Source organism: Durio zibethinus, chromosome 11, assembly GCF_047325235.1.
Source record: "Durio zibethinus cultivar Kanyao isolate XHJ-2024 chromosome 11, ASM4732523v1, whole genome shotgun sequence".
Lineage (NCBI taxonomy): Eukaryota > Viridiplantae > Streptophyta > Magnoliopsida > Malvales > Malvaceae > Durio > Durio zibethinus.
The window spans coordinates 27,630,073-27,648,557 of record NC_143172.1 but is presented as its reverse complement, the minus strand read 5'-3'; the positions used below and the strand labels follow the sequence as shown (position 1 = coordinate 27,648,557).

The window sequence follows — 18,485 nt, the reverse complement described above, 5'->3', positions numbered from 1 at the left end:
TATGTAACATTGTGCGTTTGTATCATTTTCATATTAAATTTCATCCATGAAAATATACATTTCATTCATGCATCAACATATCATACACAAAGCATAGCATAGCATTTTTAATCATAATTGTGGTGCCAAAGGTTCAAGGATAGCTCCACCAAGCAACTTCACTCACAAATATAATACAAAAGCTCGAGCCAGACAAATGGAGCAAGAAAACTCTCATCGATTTGAGAAACTGAAAAAAGCACAAGAAAAAATTAAAAATAAGTTGAGTAGGATTCTGAAGCTCTCAACAAGTTAAATAAGGGAAAAGGGATAGAAGAGAACATAAGCCAATAGGGCTCTCCATTACAAAAAGTGGCTGATCTTCTATATTTTTTAAGTTTTGGTGTACAACAAGCCTAGTCTACACAAGATATACCAGCACAGCAGTTCACATATCCTGTATACATTAAAATACCATCAACTTCGAACCTAGGACATTACCATAGCTATGTGAATCTTGTCTTTACTGAAAAGATAGTATAATCGATCCAAGTTCCTGATCTAGATGACTTGAAAGAAAAGGAGAAAGAAAAGGCAAAGATGGTGAAATCTCAAGAAGATTCGAAGATTAGTATGCTTGAACAAAGACTATGGGCTATAGAAGGAATTGTGTTTTATGGTTCTGTCGATGCTGCTAAGCTGTGCTTAGTCCCAGATGTAGTTATTCTACCAAAGTTCAAAGTACCAAAATTTGAAAAATATGATGGTACAAAGTACCCAAAGACCCACATTACCATATACTATCAAAAAATGAAAGCCCATGCTGATAAAAAAAACTTGTTAATGTATATTTTTCAAGATAACCTTATGGGCTCTGCTGCTAGATGGTATATCCAACTGGATAAAACCCATATTCAATTTTAAAATGATATGACTCATGATTTCATTAGTCAGTATCAACATATCATCGACTTAGCCCCATATCGCATTTTTTTACAAAATCTAAAAAAAAAAGCAACTGAATCATTTAAAGAGTATGCCTAGAAGTGGATGGATATTGCTTCTCAAGTACAACATTCTCTAACTAAGAAAGAGACCATAGTACTATTTGTCAACACTTTAAAATCTCTTTATTATGAAAAGATGATAGAAAATGCAATAAAATATTTCATCGATATGATGATCTCAGGTGAAATCATTGAGAATGTCATTAAAAATGGCAAGTTGAAAGGAGGAGAAACCAATAAGACATCAGAGAATAAAGAGATTGAAGCTCAAGCTGTGAACTTCGACAAATAATTCAAGGGATATCAACTCTATTCACCCCAAGGTTACTCTTCATACTATCCTACTGTGAACAATGCCTCATCCTACCCATACCAGCTAGCTTCACAACCACCTTATTCATCCACATACCATTCAATTTTTAGCCTCAAGGCTCTTACATACAACTTTAACATTCAAACTCTTACAAGATCTCAAATTCATCCTGTTAGCTTGGCAAGTGGTTCATGAGAGCAACGCATTACTCAAGAAAAATTCGTATTTGATCCAATATCTATGACTTATATAGAGTTATAACGAGAGCTTTATAACAGTCATTTGATTACCCCCAGTCGTGTGGAGCTGCTCAAGCTACCCTATCTTAAGTGGTATGATCTTACAGCTTATTGTGACTACCACTATAGAATTGCTGACCATTTCACTAAAAATTACACTGCTCTAAAGCATAAGGTGTAACGATTAATCAAGGATGGAATGATAAGTTTTGATAAAAAAATAGCAACAACACTTAATGTTAGTGGTAATTTATTGTCTAATTATAATGCCAATGCTTTTAGTGAAAATCAAGAACACGTTGATCAGAAAAAGCCTGGAGAGCTGCAATGAATCGGGGGGCAAAATGTTAATAAAGATAATTCACCTTATTACACAGGGGCATAATTTTAGAGAATGAAAATAAGGCTGGTTGAAAGTTTCATGTCATTTTAGGATTTTTTTTAGAGTAATGTTAGGATTTCTTTTAGGCAATAGGATTTTATTTGTTATCATTTTAATAAAAGGCAAGTTAATACATTTCATTACATTTTCTCTTTCATTCAACAATTATTCCATGCTTTGTTACCTTTCATAACTTTTTATTTCCATTATTGAATTTCAAATGATGAATGTTTAGACAATGATAACAATAATTTTGAGATTTAATTTTAAAAATTCATTCACATTAATCTATGGAGATAATTTGAGCAAAAGAAGTCAGCTATTAGCAGATGTGAAATAGATATATCTTGAAGATATGTAATCTGTTATAAAGATCCATGAACTTATTTTTGTTCAATGAATGATCTTTAAGGAAAGCATTCACATTTGAGAGAAAAAATGGCATCTTTCTTTTACCATTTGAAAAACTATTCATTGCTACCCCATTGAGCTTATTATGATTTAAAAAAAAAAAACTCCTGACCAAAGATCACCCTCCACACTTGAGGCATTTTTTTTTTGGAAAAAAGAAGATAAAAAATCATAAAAGGTTTCAAAGAGAGAAATAAAAACAAAATGAAGAAAAGAGAAAAAAATGAATGTCACACATGATTTGGGGCAAAGCAATGAGAATCTTTTTGTAAGAAATGAGATGAAAAAGAAAAAAGTAGTGAAGTGATGCCAAGCTACATCAAGTGAGGATCATTTGGTTTTAAACCCTTTAAACACATGTTTTGAGCTTATTTTTATCCATTTCTTTTATGACCCATCACCATGACCTACATTACAATCAAATGTGAATGCTCGAATTGAATGGTCATATATTGGGCTAAGGCATGCTCATGATGAAATGACAAAATCATGCTTGGTTGCTCTAAAGATTGATATGAAAGAGATATTAATAATAGGTGAAAGAAAAAAAATAAAAAAAATAAAAAAAAGAAAAATGAAAATATGAGAAAATATAGACTTAAGTTGAAAACTCAAAAAGGCAATTTGAGTAGAAAAACCTTTAAGCTGAGAGTTAGACAAGCGGTTCACATGGATGAAAGATCAAAGACATATAAAGATCCCTTAAAGCTGTGGTGAAATTTGATGAGCTCAAAATGATTTCGATAGTCAATGGAATGAGTTTTTAAAAAAGAATTTTGAATTAATATTCATTGTTTGGATATACCATTCATCCCAATGACATGTATCCAATTTGTTTATTTTCCTTTCATTGATTACCTTTCTCTCAAATCACCCTGTGTTCTCTTATTGTTGCATCCCCAGAATAAATCGAGAAAATATATGAGTGCATTATATTTGTCATGATTTGAAATGATGATGAATGAATGACAATGTGCTTAAAAGATTCTTGCATTCCTTTGAGAAGAAACCCAGAATGATAGGATGAATTAAGAAGACACATTGCGTGACCAAATGAAAAATATGATGATGGATTGGTCAATAAAATGAAGAGGAGGCAAATTTTAAAAAAAATGGTATGTCCAAGTAATGAATATGGGGATGAATTGATCGATATAATCTGTGAGTTGTGATTAAAAAGTATGAGGTAATGGGCGAAATTGGTGCTGAAAAGCCCATGAACAATGATCAAGTGATGGAGGATGAAATTTGTTCTGAAATATTGAGAAGCCCATGAACAATGATTAAATGATGAAGGATAAAATTTATACTGAGAAACTTATAAGCGATGACAAAATGATAGAAGATAGAATTTATTCTAAGATGACTAGTGCTAAAAAGCTCAAAATGATAGAGTCTTGAGAGCCATATTACCATAATTATTTAAGATTTCATGATATTATTAACGTTCGCATTACATGCATCATGTTGGCATCGTTGCTTGAATGGTACATGCACATAATTTGATGAATTAAAACTTTGTTTGGACATGCATGTCATTATGAGAATCTAGGTTGTTGCATTTGCATCATTAAGAAGACATTTGCATATTTGGTCATGACATTCATTCATGCAAATTTTTGAGTCACTCGAAAAGCAAATTGTGAATATTTTGATGAAAATTTTTGAGTTCTCAAAAGAGACTCTTTGAGTTTCAAAATAAGAATCTTTGAGGTGTGAAGTCCAAAATTTGTCAATTTTCGAACTCAAATGAGAATCTTTAGGTTTCAAAATGAGAATCTTTATGGTGTGAAACCCTAAAGTTCATTGAATATGAATCTTCAAACTAGAACGAAAAGTTTTAAACTTTTGGATGTGAATCTCCAAAATTCAAAGCTTCAAACTCAACTTTTGGTTGCGAATCTCTAATTTTTTAAGTGAGAACATTTGAACTTAGATGTGAAACTCTAAGTTTTATTGCATGTGAGCCTTTAAACTCGAATGAAAAGCTTTAAACTTTTAGATATGAATCTTCAAAATTCAAACGAAAAGTATTAGACTTTTTGGATGTAAATCCCAAGTTTGCCAAATACGAACCTTTGAATTCGAGTGAAAAGCCTTGAACTTTTGGATGTGATTCTTTAAGTTTTAAATGATGATATTTAAATGTTGGATGCGAGTCTTGCAAGTTGCAAATGCGAATCTTGAGATCTTGTAAATTTGAATTTTTATGAAATTGAAATTTTGATAATCAAATTCAGTAAATTCTTACGAAGTTAAAAGGTTCTTGCGAATTTGAACCTTTGAATGTTAAACTCAAATTGTGGATTTTTGAGTTTTCATTACAAAATTCCTTCAAACATGATCTATATCTCTTTTGGACATGATTGTCAATGAGCATTTTATTTTTCAAAGTTGTGGTGCCTCTGATTAGATGAGCTTTGTTTATTTTTTCAAAGTTGTTGAGCCTCTGATTAGAAGAGTTTTGTTTATTTTTTTAAAGTTGTGGTACCTCTGTTTAGGAGAGCAATTTATTTTTTAAAAATCGTTGAGCCTCTGTTTAGAGGAGCTTTGTTTATTTTTTCAAAGTTGATGAGTTTTACTCTGTGTAGAAGAGCAATTTATTTTTTAAAAGTTGTTGAGCCTCTGTTTAGAGGAGCATTTATCGTTGAGCCTTTGTTTAGAAGAATTTTGTTTACCTTTTCAACAAAAAAAAAAAACAACGCTAAAATGCGCTAAGTTGATTAGGTTGTCTAAGTCTTTACATAATTTTGTTTCACAGAAAATGCGCAAAGAGGGACAGCTGTAGACACTTCAATTTATCTGGGGGTCTACATTTGTTAATAAAAAAATAATAAGAAAATTAAAAAAAATTGAGAAAAATAAAAAAAAAAGAAGTTGAATTTAGGTTGGAATCAATTTATAGGGATTGCGTTGAGGATAAGGGTAAAGTTTAACAAAAATTAGAATTCCTAGTCGGATGGGGATTCTCTGGTTTTTTATCCTATAAATAGAGACCCTAAGTGAGGCCAAAGAACACACAGAAAGTATACAAGAAATAGAGAAAACAAAAGCAAAAAGGGGTGGGGAAAAGCGTAAGTGATTTTAGAATTTTCAAGATTTATTTTCTCAAATTTTGGCTTTTTTTTTTAAGGAAAATTTCAGGAAATTCCATATTTCAATGAGTTTTTTGGTGATATTCATATTTTTTGATGACTTTTTTCTAAATTTCGGTGAATATTCAACTAGATTTTAGACTGGTAGAGAGAGAGGGAAAGGAAAAAAGAAGAGGAGAGAGAAAAGAAAGAAAGCAATCTGCAAAAAAACAAAAATTAGAGCCTTTTATACTATCCAAAAACGATGTCGTTTTGGGTGTTTTATTTAGTTATGATCCATGCATTTTCATTTGATAACCAGACCCGATTGCGACCCGGTCCAGTGACCTATATGTCAGCCTTCCTCGAAAGCTGAGCCATACCTCGAGCTGAGCCGTTTCAGTCGATTTTTGTATCTGGAGTTGAGCCGTACCAGCCCTCCAGCCGAGTTGTTTCGATTTTCTTTGGTATTTTTTGTTTATTTTCTTTGGAATTTTTGTATTTTTTATGTGTTTGTTTATTTTTTAAAATATATTTTTTTGCATGAATAAAAAAAAAGAATAGAAAAAAACATAAAATAAAATTTTCAAGAAAAAATATTTTTAAGGAAAAGTTGAAAATATCAATTTTTTAAAAATAAAATTTTTAAAAATATATTTTCAGGGAAAAAATTAAAAGTATCAATTTTTCTTAAAAATAAATTTTTTGAGGAAAAGTTGAAAGTATCAATTTTCTTTGAAATTAAATTTAAAAAAAAAACATTTTTGAGAAAAGTTGGAAGTACCAATTTTTCTCAAAAATAAAAATTATCAAGAAAAATATTTTAAGGAAAAGTTGAAAGTATCAATTTTCCTTATACAAAAGCAATGTGTTTTTTTTTTAAATAAAAAGAAAATGATTTACATCAAAAGTTGAATCATTATTCCTTCTTGTTTTATTTTATTTTTATTTTTTTAAAAAAATTTTTAATGTTAAATAATTCGATGATGAAATTTCTGCAAGTGAAACAGTAGTTTTTTTGTATACTCTCGAGGTGAGAGGATTTTTCTTAATTTTCTGCTAAAAGTATTAGAGTTAATTAAGAATAATTTTTAATAATTAATTATTTGATAAAATTTTTAAGGCTTATTGGATAACATGAAATTAAGTTGGTACAATCTTTCGATGCGCGTTGTGAGGGTACTATAACCTTTTTCACACGTAATCATACTCTCGAACCCTGTTCTGGTTAATAGACCCGAACTTATTCTTTTAGAGACCTTAAGCTTAAGTGTTCCTTGAAATGATAGATTACTAAGTGACCAATCACACTTTAATAAAAAATATTGACGGTGACTCCTTAAGTCAATGTCTAACGATAAATCGTTAGATCTATATATTATAACACATCACATTTGTGACCCCCCCCCCCCCCCCCCCCCCCCCCCATTTCTTAACGCTATTTTTCTCATGTTTTAGCCTTTATCATAAAGGCTAGACCATGACTCTTGACCATCATGATATGTTTAGAGCCACATGATGGGGTTGCCCATTGTTATCGATCGCTAGAGCATGATCCATTTCGTAACAACAGTTTCTTTATTATATACCCTTGCCTTGCATAGCATTACTGAGTTTACCAATCTGAGATTCTTTGAAATTCAAAATAATTGTCAAAGGTTTTGATACAAGATGTATAAGACCAAGGGCTACGACCGGCATTTAATTTCATTAAGATGCTCACCTTCCTCTGCATTTGCTGCTGCGTTCAATTGGCATGTAGCTAGATGCTAGCCATATGACTTGATCCTTTCCATCATCTTTCAGTTGCATAAATGTTAAGAGCAATATGATCCAACTATGTTTGGGGTTTCCACTCTGGTAGTATAATATCTTATGCAGAATTTTTCGGTGAAACAGGTCCAAGAAAGCAGGCGTGCGGGGTTAACAAACTTTGTTGATGCTAAAGATTCTGCAGCTGTTTTATTGGAGGGTTGATATGAAATGAGATTGATTCCCATTATAGATTTCTAATCTTTTCAGGCAAAATTCGAGAGAATGAATCTGCTTTTCAGGGTATTTTTTGGGCTCTAAAATAGTGTATTTCTTAATCCAGCCACTTACACACTCAAAAAAGTTGTGAAGTTCACTATCATAAATAAATTCTGATTCCTAGATCATTAATTATGCAGAAGATGATATGAAATTCTAACGAAATATTTCGGGCGTTGGTACCTTTTTTTAATCAATATTTCATTCCTCGATCTCTTTATGTGGTTGAATTGAATTGAACCTTATATATATTTGATGTGACAAAATGATAAAGAGAACCAGATGCAATCTTATCACTTACGAATAAAGCAAAGTTGTGTGCCTATAAATGTGCAGTTTCCAATATTACAGGCTTACTCATAGCTGTGAAGGGAAGAGAGTAGATACAACAATGAGAAGGAGCTCCGGCTATACTCCCAGACAGAATTCGGGATGGGACACCACGTCCCAGGACTACCATGCTCATCTTTCCAGAATGGAAAGATCGGCCACCATCATCCCTGATGCACCTCAATACCCAAATGTCCACAAGGCCTTCAACAACAAGTACACCTTTGAGGAAGATGTTGACTCTCAAAAGAAGGTTCAGGTGGTTGAGCATGAGGAAACCATTGAAGAAACAAGGGATGAGAACTGCGTGGTTTATGAAGAAACTACCGTCAATGTGGAAGCTGATGGCTACTTCCAGCAGAAGCACAAGGGGTTTGAACTGTGCAAATGGAAGACCTTCAAAGTGGGCTAGACATTGGGAGCATCTTAATCATGGTTTAATGACAGTCAGGCCAAGTAACTCAAATATATGATATAGTGTTGCTGATACACTTAAATAAATGGCCTGTCTTTGGCTTGGAGTACCAAAACTTGCGTCTTCCCTTTTTTTTTTTTAATCTTTAACTAAGCTCTTATGTTAAAGGTGGTTGCTTAGATGGCAGATTAATTGCTCTTGTGTATGCCCTGATATATTAGTTGTTATTGAAAATTATGAATCCTAATATACCATAAATATTTACCTTACAGTAATTTCAGCAAAGCCAATAACAGATCTAATCAATTGTTGTTGTAGTATACTTAATATGAATAGCTCACAGTATTAGCACCCCTGCCAGTTGAAAGTAATCAAAGACTTAAATTTGACCCAACTGAAATAATATTCTTGACTTGAGGTGAATTAATGGAGGCCTAGGGGCTAGGTTCCAAATTTTGGGCAATTGATATCCTTTCAAGTTGTGATACTTGAATTGAAACTCCTTTGCTTTCTGCACCAACCCTGGAAATATCTTACCTGAAACCATCTTCAGGTATAGTTCCAGACATCAAGTTACGTGCTGTGTCAGTAATTCTATATATTTATTTATACGTGTGTGTATGTATTGATTACTTTATCCACTTATTTAAGATTACACAGGTGAACATAGAAATCGAGTCAGGTATTGAATAGAAGTTGAATTAAAGCAGGATTTTGGCCAATATATTACCGAATAATTTTCTCTGTATTGAGTATGGACCATGATGGTGATGTTGATGTTTTCAAGTGCATTATGTGGTGGCAAAACATTTCAGTCCAAGTAGGCAGTGGCCAATTAGTAATCATGCAATAATTATGTTATGGTAAAGATGTAAAGTGCCTTAAGATCTTAAGAGTAGCATATCCCAAGAGAGTAGGAACAGCTACAGGGCCCATTTTTATGTAAGTTAGACTTATCTTTTCAAGATCCATTCAACTTGCAAGAGTCCAACTTTTGAAGCTTTCCATTTGTTGATCAGCTGGTTATTCCTACTCATGACCATCGTTGTAAAGAAAATAATAGAGTTATGTCCTTGATATATAGGCCGTTAAAAGTAGTATTACAAACCAAGAAGCTGAAGGATTTATTTAATTAGAGTAAAAGCATTAAAAAGTGAAGTGAATGAAGAAAATTTATGTAAGCAGGACATCAAAACGAGACTTACATGCAAATAAATCACCAAAACGGGTTAGCTTTACAATAAATGTTGATTCAGATGACAGATGATTGGTAAACTTTATACTTTGACAGAATGCTTGCTTCTCTATGAGTCATGTCGATCAGTAACACAACTCTAGTATCACGGATCTAAGAGAGAGTCCTGAATCTCACATCAAACATAATAAGAAGGTCATTGAGGTATAAAAGAGTTTATACCATCTTCGCCTTGTGAGACGCCTTTTATAAGATAAAATCGTGAGGTCACGGGGTCAGAGCGGACAATACCTCACAAGAGTGTGAACCATGACGGTCAGGCTGATCTGGGACGTCGGAAGGGTGAATGCCCAGGTCCCGGAGTCGCGCAGGTTCGGAGCTTAAGTCTCGACCCGTGACAAATGGTATCAGAACCAGCCCTAAATCGTTCGATCCACGCCAAGCACCTCAAGGAAGGTAGGCAGGGTGGCCGACCTCCGTGACGAGGGCGTCACGAGGTTGGGTGCGGGAGAATGTCACGGACCTAAGGATGAGTCCTGAATCCCACATCGAACATAATAGGAGGGTCACTGGGGTATATAAGGGTTCACACCACCTCCACCTTGTGAGGCGCCTTTTGTAGCACAGAACCGTGAGGTCAGGGGGCCAGAGCGGACAATACCTCGCAAGGGTGTGAACCGTGGTAAGAAAGCTGATCTGGGATGTCGGAAGGGTGAATGCCCGGGTCCTGGAGCCGCGCGAGTTCGGAGCTTAAGTCTCAACCCGTGACAAGGTAATGTCACGGACCTAAGGGGGAGTCCTGAATCCCACATCGAACATAATAGGAATGTCACTAAGGTATAAAAGGGTTTACACCATCTTCGCCTTGTAAGACGCCTTTTATAGGACAAAATCGTGAGGCCACGGGGGCCAGAGCGGACAATACCTCACAAAGGTGTGAACCATGGCGGTCAGGCTGATCTGGGACGTCGGAAGGGTGAATGCCCGGGTCCCGGAGCCGCGCGGGTTCGGAGCTTAAGTCTCGACCCGTGACAAGTGGTATCAGAGCCAGCCCTAAACCGTTCGATCCACGCCAAGTACTTTAAGAGAGGTAGGCAGGGTAGCTGACCTCCGTGACGAGGGCGTCACGAGGTTGGGTGCGGGAGAATGTCACGGACCTAAGGGGGAGTCATGAATCCCACATCGAACATAATAGAAGGGTCACTGGGGTATATAAGGGTTCACACCACTTCCGCCTTGTGAGGCGCCTTTTGTAGGACAAAATCGTGAGGTCAGGGGGTCAGAACGGACAATACCTCACAAGGGTGTGAACCGGGGCAGGAAGGCTGATCTGGGATGCCGGAAGGGTGAATGCCCGGGTCCCGGAGCCGCACGAGTTTGGAGCTTAAGTCTCAACCCGTGACAAGAAGTGGTATCAGAGCCAGCCCTAAATCGTTCTATCCACGTCGAGCGCCTCGAGGGAGGTAGGCAGGGTGGCCAGCCTCCGTGACGAGGGCTTCACGAGATTGGATGCGGGAGAATGTCACGGACCTAAGGGGGAGTCCTGAATCTCACATCGAACATAATAGAAGGGTCACTGGGGTATAAAAGGGTTCACACCCTTTCCGCCTTGTGAGGCGCCTTTTGTAGGACAAAACCGTGAGGCCAGGGGGGCCAGAGCGGACAATACCTCACAAGGGTGTGAATCGTGACGGTCAGGCTGATTCGAGATGCTGGAAGGGTGAATGCCCGGGTCCCGAAGCCGCGCGGTTTCGAAGCTTAAGTCTCGACCCGTGACAAGTGGTATCAGAGCCAGTCCTATATCGTTCGATCCACGTCGAGCGCCTCGAGGGAGGTAGGTAGGGTGGTCAGCCTTTGTGACGAGGGCATCACGAGGTTGGGTGCGGGAGAATGTCACGGACTTAAGGGAGAGTCCTGAATCTCACATCGAACATAATAGGAGGGTCACTGAGGTATAAAAGGGTTCACACCATCTCCACCTTGTGAGGCGCCTTTTATAGGACAAAACCGTGAGGCCAGGGGGCCAGAGCGGACAATACCTCACAAGGATGTGAACCATGGCGAAAGGCTGATCTGGGACGCCGAAAGAATGAATGCCCAGGTCTCGGAGTCGCGCGAGTTCGAAGCTTAAATCTTGACCCATGACACTAATCCCTAGCTTTGGAGAGAACATATGTTTAAAAAAAAAAAAAAAACCAAATACACAGATATTAAAATGAAAGTTCAAACTCCAACTATGCCAAAAGAGGACGGATGGATGGATAACCTTCAAAACCTATCGTGGTGCTACTATCTCTATGTTAACAGTTGCAGGAGGAAAAATGCTGTGTTGAGCGGACAAATCCAATTCACATTTCAAACAACCAAAGAGTCAAAAGACTAACATAAATCAGAAAAAAAAGCATTCTTATCTTCACGAGGAATATCAGCTTCATTGAATCTCCTTCAAGACAAACGTTTGAACAAATTTCTAACGCTATTCTTACCTTCCTTGCGCCTTTTGTTAGCTATAATTGTAGCTTCTTCTAACCCCGTAAAAAGGGTCATCGAAAACCAGGCCAGTCTCAAGCTTTTTGGCCACGGTGACAAGTTCATATGAATCCCACAGTGATTGGCCAAAGTCCCAGTTTGGAGTAGCAATATAGTCCTTGGCCTTGACAGATGACTTGCTCATTGCTTCAAGCTTGAATCTGGAAGGCTTACCTTTAAAATTTCTGCGGTAGGCATCGAATTCATTGGTTGACCGAGAGCAGCTGGAATGACAGTGCCAGGCTTGTGCCACTGCTTTGATGATTTCAAGGTCCTTGTTGTGATCATCTTCAAGCTCTAGCTTTTTCTTCATGGTTGTTGTTCTCTAGGAAAGTCATGATGCAGGGGCCATAGCCCATAGAGCTGTTTATATTGGGTAAATTAGAACCTCACAGTATTGTCGTTGGCTTGCCTGTGAAGAGACATGAGCCCATTGCTATCCATATCCTTATGTTTCTTATATCCTCGTGCTATGTGTGTATATAGATTAAAATTATTATGATTTTAATAATTTTTAGATTTTTTAAGAGTTACATAAGTTTTGGATGTTTAGATTAAAATTAAATTTATAACATTTGTATTTAATTATTATGATTTAAAGATAAAAAATTATATAACTCTTATATTAATGTAAATAAATTTATATTCATATATGTATATATATATATATACAGTAGTATAATTGATAAAAGGAATTAAATTTTTTATTTTTCGAGGTGGAAATATCAGTGTCAGCAATTCAGGTGCAGCCTGAAGCATGGGAGTGTGGATACAGATTAATATCCTCATTTTTTATGGCTCTATTCTGTTGGTCACTACTGTTTACTGTACTACTTATCTTCATTTTTTTTTCGTATATTTGTGATTGTCTGTCTGTCTGTCTCCTCTTTTTTGGCCCAAGAAAAAACAAATTGAATTTTCTAAAAATAAATGGAATCTAAAGCACATTTTACAAAATGCCACTTTAGTTTATGAAGTTTGGTTTTTAAATTTACTATCTAATATCAAAGAGTTTTTCTACCATAATCTCTTGTTTTTTTTTTTTTTTTTTTCTAAGATGAATGGTTTCTGTCCATTGAAAAAAATCCACTAATTCTATATAATATACTATTACAAACTTATATATATATATATATATAAACAAGAAACATAGAAAGAAAAAATGGATCTTCCTTTTCCAGAAAAAGAAACGAATCCCTTCCACGTGTTGCCATGTAATAGGGTGAGTTCCATCCTCAATTGAACTCACCTGTTTCCCGCCCATTTCAAACAAAAAGCCACCTTCTTTTCTCCCATCTAGGGTTTCTGCTTTAACTCTCAAAAACCCGATTGCTATGCCATTCACACTATAATCCGTAATCCCTCAAATCTCCCAACCAAATTGTATGGGCTCTCCCATGGAGATTTCCGTTCCAAACGCCGCAGACGTCAACGGCAACGCTTTAGCACCACCCCCGGCATCACCTTCTCCTACTGTCCCCCATGACAAATTTCACGTTTCCGGTAATTCCTTAGTATCACTCTCTTTTTACACTTTTGAAAAAAAATTGGGTTTTTTTTTTTTTTTTTTGTTTGACATATGTTTGTTATCTGTTCTTTCATTGTCAGTTGAAGTTTGCTTAAAACCTTCAAGCACAGCATGTCCTGACCATGTCCGAAAAGCCGTTGAACAGTAAGTTCAAAGGATTTTGATTTATTAATTTATGTTAAAAAATTCTTTGACTGACTGATGTTGACAAAATATGCTAATTTATACGCTTTTAAATAATCGCGGTTTATTAGATTTGTTTTTTTTTTTTTCCTTAACTGAGAGGTTGAAATCAAACTATTCTGTTTTGTGATTAGAATGCTTGAAAAGAGGAGCGTGAGCTATGTTGATGGTCCTATACCGGTGCCTAGTGATGACCCATTTCTCATGGAAAATGTTCATAGAATCCGTATTTGTGACACGGGTATGTTTCGTTTTTTCTGGAATTTGATGCTATCTTTTTTGTTTGGAGTCTTTGGTTGAAGTGAGACCTGAGGAAAATACGTAATTGTATGTTTTTGACTGCTTTCATTGTGAAAACCGAGGCATTAGCTTGATTGAATATCTTATACTATTAGTATACGAGTTCTATTTTTTTATTGTTCGGAGAGTGAGGGGTTGTAATGTACTCATCTTGTTTAAATTGTTGCTTCTGTAGATGAATGGGTGAAGAACCATGATATTCTTTTGTTCTGGCAAGTGAAACTTGTTGTTCATGTCTTTCAGGTACCAGGCTACTCTGATTTTATTTAGTAAGATTAACAAGTTTTTATTATTATCTATGTATTTTCCTCCACAGCCTTGCCTTAGTATTGACTCTCTACATTGTGTTTGAAATTTTATTGAAAGAGCTTTTTGAGTTTGTAACCGTAGGATGTTGATGCAATATTTGTTTGGCTTGTGGAAATTGAATAAAGTGTGGCCAGTTCTTCAGTTTATAATTACTTTATGCTGTTTGTTTTAAATTTGGATGGATTTGATTGTCGGCTTGCCAGCTTAGTGAGGAAGGACCATGTGAAGAATTAGGTGCAGATGGCCAGTTGTCCAGCTTCAATGAATGGATTCTTCCTGCTAAGGAATTTGATGGCATGTGGGAAAGGTTTTTCTGCAACTTCCGTCTTTTCTTGAAAGTTTGAAATTACTTTATATATTGATGCTGGAGTTTGCTTTTGTAGCTGAATCTATGACTCTGGCCTCAAGCAGAGGTTATTGCGGTATGCAGCCAGTGCATTGCTTTTTACTGAAAAAGGTGTTGATCCTTTCCTTGTGTCATGGAACCGGTATGGAACCTCTTCATGACTTTCAATAAAAAACTAGTATCATTTCATACCAAAAAGAAAAGGAAATATCATTTTTTTTTCTTTGGGAGCTAGTCAGGTTTTTATTGAAGTGTTATGGGTCTCCATATCACCTATCTAGTAATAAGTAAATGATTAGTTTGTTTCAGTTTAGTTTGTGCTAAATATGGCGTGCCTGAATGTAAGACAAAAGCTTGAATTGAACTTTCTGGAAGTGGGCTTTTGAATCTATCAACTTGCTGTCTATCTTTCAGTTTGTGCATGTTTACATCATTCTTATTTTTGTTTGATGATTCCACTTCCATGTGGTTCTATAATCTTGAAGATGCAAAGCTCTGTATAGAGCGTAGACACATCTACATGCACAGACATGCTTACTTTTTAAAATTTTCCTCATTCAATTTGACAGTTTCCCTGTTGCATGACCTGGATTTCCCTATGACTGATTTCCCTGAGGGCAAACTCTTGAAATATCTAAGATGAAGCAATGCTTTATGTGGTCTTTTGGTAATTGGTTCCAGATTCTTAGAGATAGATAATATTACGTTCTTTCTTTGGTATTTTCTTTAATTTGCTCTTAGTCATCTAGATAATAGGAAATGTCAGCTGATTACAGGCATTGATAATAAGTTCTGCACCACAAGATATTTGATTGATGATTTTAATTTGTTTTGCAGCATTATTCTATTACGTGGACCCCCAGGGACAGGAAAGACATTTTTATATAAAGCGCTGGCACAAAAACTATCCATTAGATTCAGCTCTAGGTTTTTGTTAAATTCATTTTCTGATGAATTCATCCCTTTAAGGTCCTATATATAGCATGTCAATTAATTTGTTATAGCCTAATTCTCTTTTCCGGTTGCTCTTGTTTAATCAGGTATCCACTGTGCCAATTGATTGAAGTTAATGCACATTCTTTGTTTAGTAAATGGTTCTCTGAAAGTGGCAAGTTGGTATGTCCCTATATCAATTGGTTGAACTTTTGACAGAAATGTTAGTGGTATGTGTTTTATGTTCTTAACTCTGGTATATCTTAAACTATAGGTTGCAAAGCTTTTTCAAAAAATTCAAGAAATGGTAGAGGAAGAAAACAACCTGGTATTTGTTTTAATTGGTGAGCCTTTTATTAAGAAGTTTGGCTTTTGATCATTTCTGGCCATTCTAGCTTAGGATTCTTTAGATATGATGATGATGCAGATGAAGTTGAAAGTCTTGCTGCTACTAGAAAGGCTGCTTTGTCTGCTTCCGAGCCTTCAGATTCCATTGGGGTAGAGTTTTGTGCAGCATAGACTGATTTCTAAATTCTTTCTTAAATGCACATCTTTACGTGATATACTTGGCTCATTTTTATATCTAATACAACTTGAAAATGTACCTTAGGTTGTAAATGCCCTATTAACTCAGATGGATAAGTTGAAATCATCTCCCAATGTTATAATTTTGACTACGTCCAATATAACTGCTGCTATTGGTAAGCCTATGACTCATTTCATATTGGTTCCATATACTGAAATCCATGGAATTTTCTTGAACTCTGCAAGTATGCATGGTAATTGGTTATTATCCCCCTAGTGTGTCGATGTTGGAATCTTCTTCCTGTTTGAAACTTTTTATGAGATAATTCTCTTGTACGATGTCCTGAGGGATATGCGATTATTTTTTTGCATTATTACTTTCTTAGTTAATAATAGTTATAAATGTCACAATTCTGTCAATATCAGACAGGAGAAGAATCCACATTGTTATATAGAGATTTACTGATAGTGTTGCAGACATTGCATTTGTTGATCGAGCTGATTTTAAAGCATACGTGGGGCCTCCAACTTTTCAGGCTCGTTATGAAATTTTAAGGTCCTGCTTGCAGGAACTTATTCGGACAGGATTCATATCAAGCATCCAGGTAAGAATGCAACATAATGCCTAAGGTCTCAATATATTCATCTCCTTAATGCCCAAAGTCAAATTTGAATCTCTTTAGGGTTCAAGCCAATCCATCCTTCCAGATTTTGTTACTTTGAAAAAGAAACTGAATATGCATGAGGTTCAGGAGGTTCAAACAACACTTAATCTATGTAAACCATTATTAGAGGTTGCAGAAGCATGTGAGGTTAGAGACAGAACCCTTGAATACGCATTGAATCTAGCAATAGCTTTAGGGAAAAAAATTTTAAGTTTCAATATTAACTTGATTTTCTATGTGGTTTCTTACAGGGATTGAGTGAAAGATCATTAAGAAAACTTCCATTTTTGGCGCATGCAGCTCTGAACAACCCTTTTTGTTGTGACCCTAGTAAGTTTTTGTACACAATGATAGAGACAACTAGGACGGAGCGTTCTGAGCTACCTGACTGAAATAAAGAAGTTTTATGTTGGTGTAAATCGGATGTTTTTCATGCTTGATATGTTATAACATTGCTTAAGTCTTCACTAATGTTATAACAATGTGTATAAATCTTGGCAAGCAACGAGGCTATGGGTTAGAGTCAGACACGAGATTATTAGTAATATCTGGTGAAAACATGGGTTGAGGATTCCTTTCTTGAGTGAAACAAGTTTTATTCGCCCTAGCAAGGACATTTCTATAAAGAAAGTTCCTATTAGAAGTGCAACAGCTCGTGTGTACTTGTCAGTGCTGACACCCGTTTCGAAATGTTAGATTTAACATGTTTGACACATCTGTAACCAAAGCAGAAAACCGTAAATATTTGAGGGGACTAGATACATTTTATTCTAATCCTGGTTAAAGCTGGCTAACGTACATTTTTATACAGAATAAATGTATCTTTGAGCTAAAATAACTGCACTTGCTCTGTATAGAACCACTGAATGTACTGCTCAACCTAATTTAACCAGCCACAATAACAGTTAAGATGAATACTGCAAAACCTTACAACTTGTCAAGCTTAAGTTCCCCAAATAAGATTCAGAGAATTTTACTCATGAGTCGATGCTAAATTAAACTTGCTTAGGTCGGTCTCTAAGTCATCAGAACAGTCGTTGGGTTTTGTAGAGAAGTAAAAGGCTTGGATGGGCGTTTAGTAAATGAGAAGAGTGTGGTTGAAAGGAGAGAAGTGAAGAGAAGCGGGAGAAGGAAGAAGTTGAGCTGACTCCGGAGTGGAGAGGCGAGGATTGCCTTGGACCGATTCATGATGATTGCTCTTTGGGGTTTGGAGTTGCAGGCAGGCAGCATAAACAAAGGATTCCAAGAGTTTATGGCTTTGGGTTAGAAAACTGCTTTAGTCACTGCGTCTGTGAGGGAAGGTTTCCCAGTTATTTTGGGCTGGACCCAGCCTATCAAATTTGGGCAGAGCCTTGTTCAAGTAAATTGTTGAAGCCCTTTTACATGAAATTAAATACTAGTAGCTACTTTTAATAGGTTTAAGAAGAAGAATTAATTGACGATACAAGTATTAAATACTTTATGTACCACAGGTTAATTCCTCCCATTAGACCATTTTCACTATATTTGTTGTTTACTTAGTCCGTACGTGTTGAAAAGAAATAGAATGAGTCTTTGCTGGCAATTTTACAAGGTAAAGATCTTGTTTCGTGTCTAATGGACGCATCTTGCACTTTGCAACGACACCCAAATATATAAAACCAAAAAATAAGTTTGACTAATCATATCCTGACTGTTCCCGCTGGCCCACTCTCTTGCTTCCACGCGAAGCATGTTCAAAAAGTGATACATCCAACTACCCTTTATCACGGGAGTCGCTATCCCGTACACGTGGTTATTTACAAAAAGAAA

The 18,485-nt window shown here is 35.9% G+C and overlaps 3 protein-coding genes across 3 annotated transcripts; 2 read left to right on the top strand and 1 right to left on the bottom strand.

The window, feature by feature from the left end:
* Positions 1-7,780: 7,780 nt before the first annotated feature.
* Positions 7,781-8,450, top strand: LOC149516258 (uncharacterized). The gene has a single exon (XM_089768681.1). The coding sequence runs from the start codon at positions 7,828-7,830 to the stop codon at positions 8,176-8,178; it is 351 nt and encodes a 116-aa protein (XP_089624807.1). The 5' UTR covers positions 7,781-7,827; the 3' UTR covers positions 8,179-8,450.
* Positions 8,451-11,574: 3,124 nt separating this feature from the next.
* On the bottom strand, positions 11,575-12,354 carry LOC111290354 (uncharacterized). The gene is given in 2 exon segments (XM_022881636.2): positions 11,575-11,912; positions 11,914-12,354. Coding segments are annotated over 2 exon segments (462 nt in total). The 5' UTR covers positions 12,219-12,354; the 3' UTR covers positions 11,575-11,755.
* A 713-nt stretch (positions 12,355-13,067) lies between these two features.
* Positions 13,068-18,064, top strand: LOC111290405 (pachytene checkpoint protein 2 homolog). Its single transcript, XM_022881695.2, is given in 14 exon segments — positions 13,068-13,408; positions 13,514-13,577; positions 13,751-13,857; positions 14,092-14,159; positions 14,429-14,532; positions 14,609-14,713; positions 15,409-15,498; positions 15,612-15,687; positions 15,779-15,848; positions 15,932-16,002; positions 16,115-16,205; positions 16,507-16,634; positions 16,713-16,841; positions 16,946-18,064. Coding segments are annotated over 14 exon segments (1,362 nt in total). The 5' UTR covers positions 13,068-13,290; the 3' UTR covers positions 17,087-18,064.
* Positions 18,065-18,485: the final 421 nt, after the last annotated feature.

What these genes read in the sequence shown, in the direction of transcription:
- LOC149516258 (XM_089768681.1), top strand. Translation starts at nt 7,828, where the DNA reads ATGAGAAGGAGCTCCGGCTATACTCCCAGACAGAATTCGGGATGGGAC.